Source organism: Nicotiana tomentosiformis, chromosome 5 (assembly GCF_000390325.3).
Source record: "Nicotiana tomentosiformis chromosome 5, ASM39032v3, whole genome shotgun sequence".
NCBI lineage: Eukaryota > Viridiplantae > Streptophyta > Magnoliopsida > Solanales > Solanaceae > Nicotiana > Nicotiana tomentosiformis.
In genome coordinates, this window is record NC_090816.1 from 127,275,964 (window position 1) to 127,277,749 (window position 1,786).

At 40.8% G+C, this 1,786-nt stretch overlaps 1 protein-coding gene across 1 annotated transcript; it reads right to left on the bottom strand.

Moving 5' to 3' along the window:
• On the bottom strand, nucleotides 1–1,391 carry LOC138893133 (uncharacterized). The gene is made up of 2 exons (XM_070176904.1): nucleotides 682–1,391; nucleotides 1–10 (listed from the first exon to the last, which is right to left on the bottom strand). Exons 1-2 carry the CDS (start codon nucleotides 1,389–1,391, stop codon nucleotides 1–3), a joined length of 720 nt encoding a protein of 239 aa, XP_070033005.1.
• Between the last annotated feature and the right edge of the window lie 395 nt (nucleotides 1,392–1,786).

Sequence of the window (1,786 nt, forward strand, 5' to 3'; positions counted from 1 at the left end):
TCAAATGTACCTGCAAAAGAGAACATAATGTTAGCTATAAAATCTGCCACTGAGTTGCCTTCTCTGAACACATGTTGAAAGATCACATTGAAGTTGTCCTTCATCTCTATAATTTTATTCACATCCTATGCAATTACCCAAGGAGGATCCCATTCCCCTTCTATCGCCTTCTTCATCACCAATGAATTATTCTCCAGTATGAGAGGGTGAAGATCATGCTCCACACAATATTCCAACCCTTGAAGAATAGCCTTAGCTTCAGCCACCACATTAGTTATCACTCCCAGGTCTACTGCCCTAGCATACACCATATCACCTTCATCATCCCTCATTCAAAAGCATAGGGAGCTAGGTACAGGATTGCCCTTTGAAGCTCCATCAGTATTACATTTGTACCAACCATGAAAAGGAAGCTGCCATGTTACTCTTGTAGTGATCAATATAGGTTTATATCCTTCAAAGTATTTAATCATGTCTGGCCATAACAATGGAATATTAGGTACCCAAGCATACCTCACCCTTGCCAGTTGATGCAATGTCCTATTTATCTCATGAATCACCCTATTTGTGGACACAGAACCACCATGTTTACCTACATTTCTTCTCTTCCAAAGCTCCCAAGTGATGATAGATTGTACTTCTTGAAATAGTGGCTTTAATTTTGGACAACACTGAGCATACCACCAATGCCTTATAATCTGCTTCAATTGAATCAATTGCATAGAAATTCCAGCAACCCCCATGAACAAGTTCCATACCTTAGAGGCAGTAGGACTTGTGACAAATATATGCTCAATGGATTCCTCTTGGGGCTGCTGACAACACCAACACCTAGACATAACCATTTGCCCTTGCCTCCTACACATGTCATCGGTGGTTATTTTATGCCTCCACAATCTCCACAAGAAGAAGTATATCTTGAATGGCAAACCTTTAATCCACATTAACTTGAATTCCTGATTAGGATCAGCCCTATACCTTAATATTTGCCAAGCACTGCTAACACTGAACTTGCCTAAAGGAGTTGGCATCCAGTATGACCTATCCCAATATCCCTCACTGCCTTCATAGTGCACATTTAGCCTTATATGTTCTGCAATTTCCTCACTAAAAGTTTGATCTAGCAGTTGATCATCCCATATTTCCCATTGCCGCAGTTCTGCCACCGCTTGAAGACCTTCATTGATTGGAAAGTCTTTAGGTAATACGTGATAAAGTGCACCCAATCCAGTCCAATTTTCATGCCAAATATTAGTTGTTCCACTTTTCAATTCCCATACGATCTCATGTTCTACTCCTTCCCTAACATTCAGCATTTGTCTCCAAACATGAGACCCTCCCCTAAAATGCACCACTGTTGGTAGATCCTTCTTGCAATACTTATTCCACATGAAATTAGACCACAAAGATTTTGTGGTCCTAAACCTCCACCACAGTTTAGCAAACAGTGCCCTTGAGACATCATTTAAGGACCTAAAACCTAGCCCTCCTTCCTCTTTAGGAAGGCAAAGATTTTTCCATGAAGCCTAGTGTTTGCTTCTCCCTTCTTCCTTTGTGCTCCAAAAGAACCTAGAAAAAGTCTTATGTAGATGCCCCGGGATGCTGTTTGGTGGAACAAGGACTGATAACATGTGAACTGGCATACTTTGCAACACACTAGAGATGAGTGTTGCCTTTCCTCCAAATTACAGCAACTTTCCTTTCCATGAATGCAATTTAGTCTTCACCTTCTTGATAAGATCCTCATAATAGTCCTTCTTCCTTCTAGTGTAAAAAATAGGACACC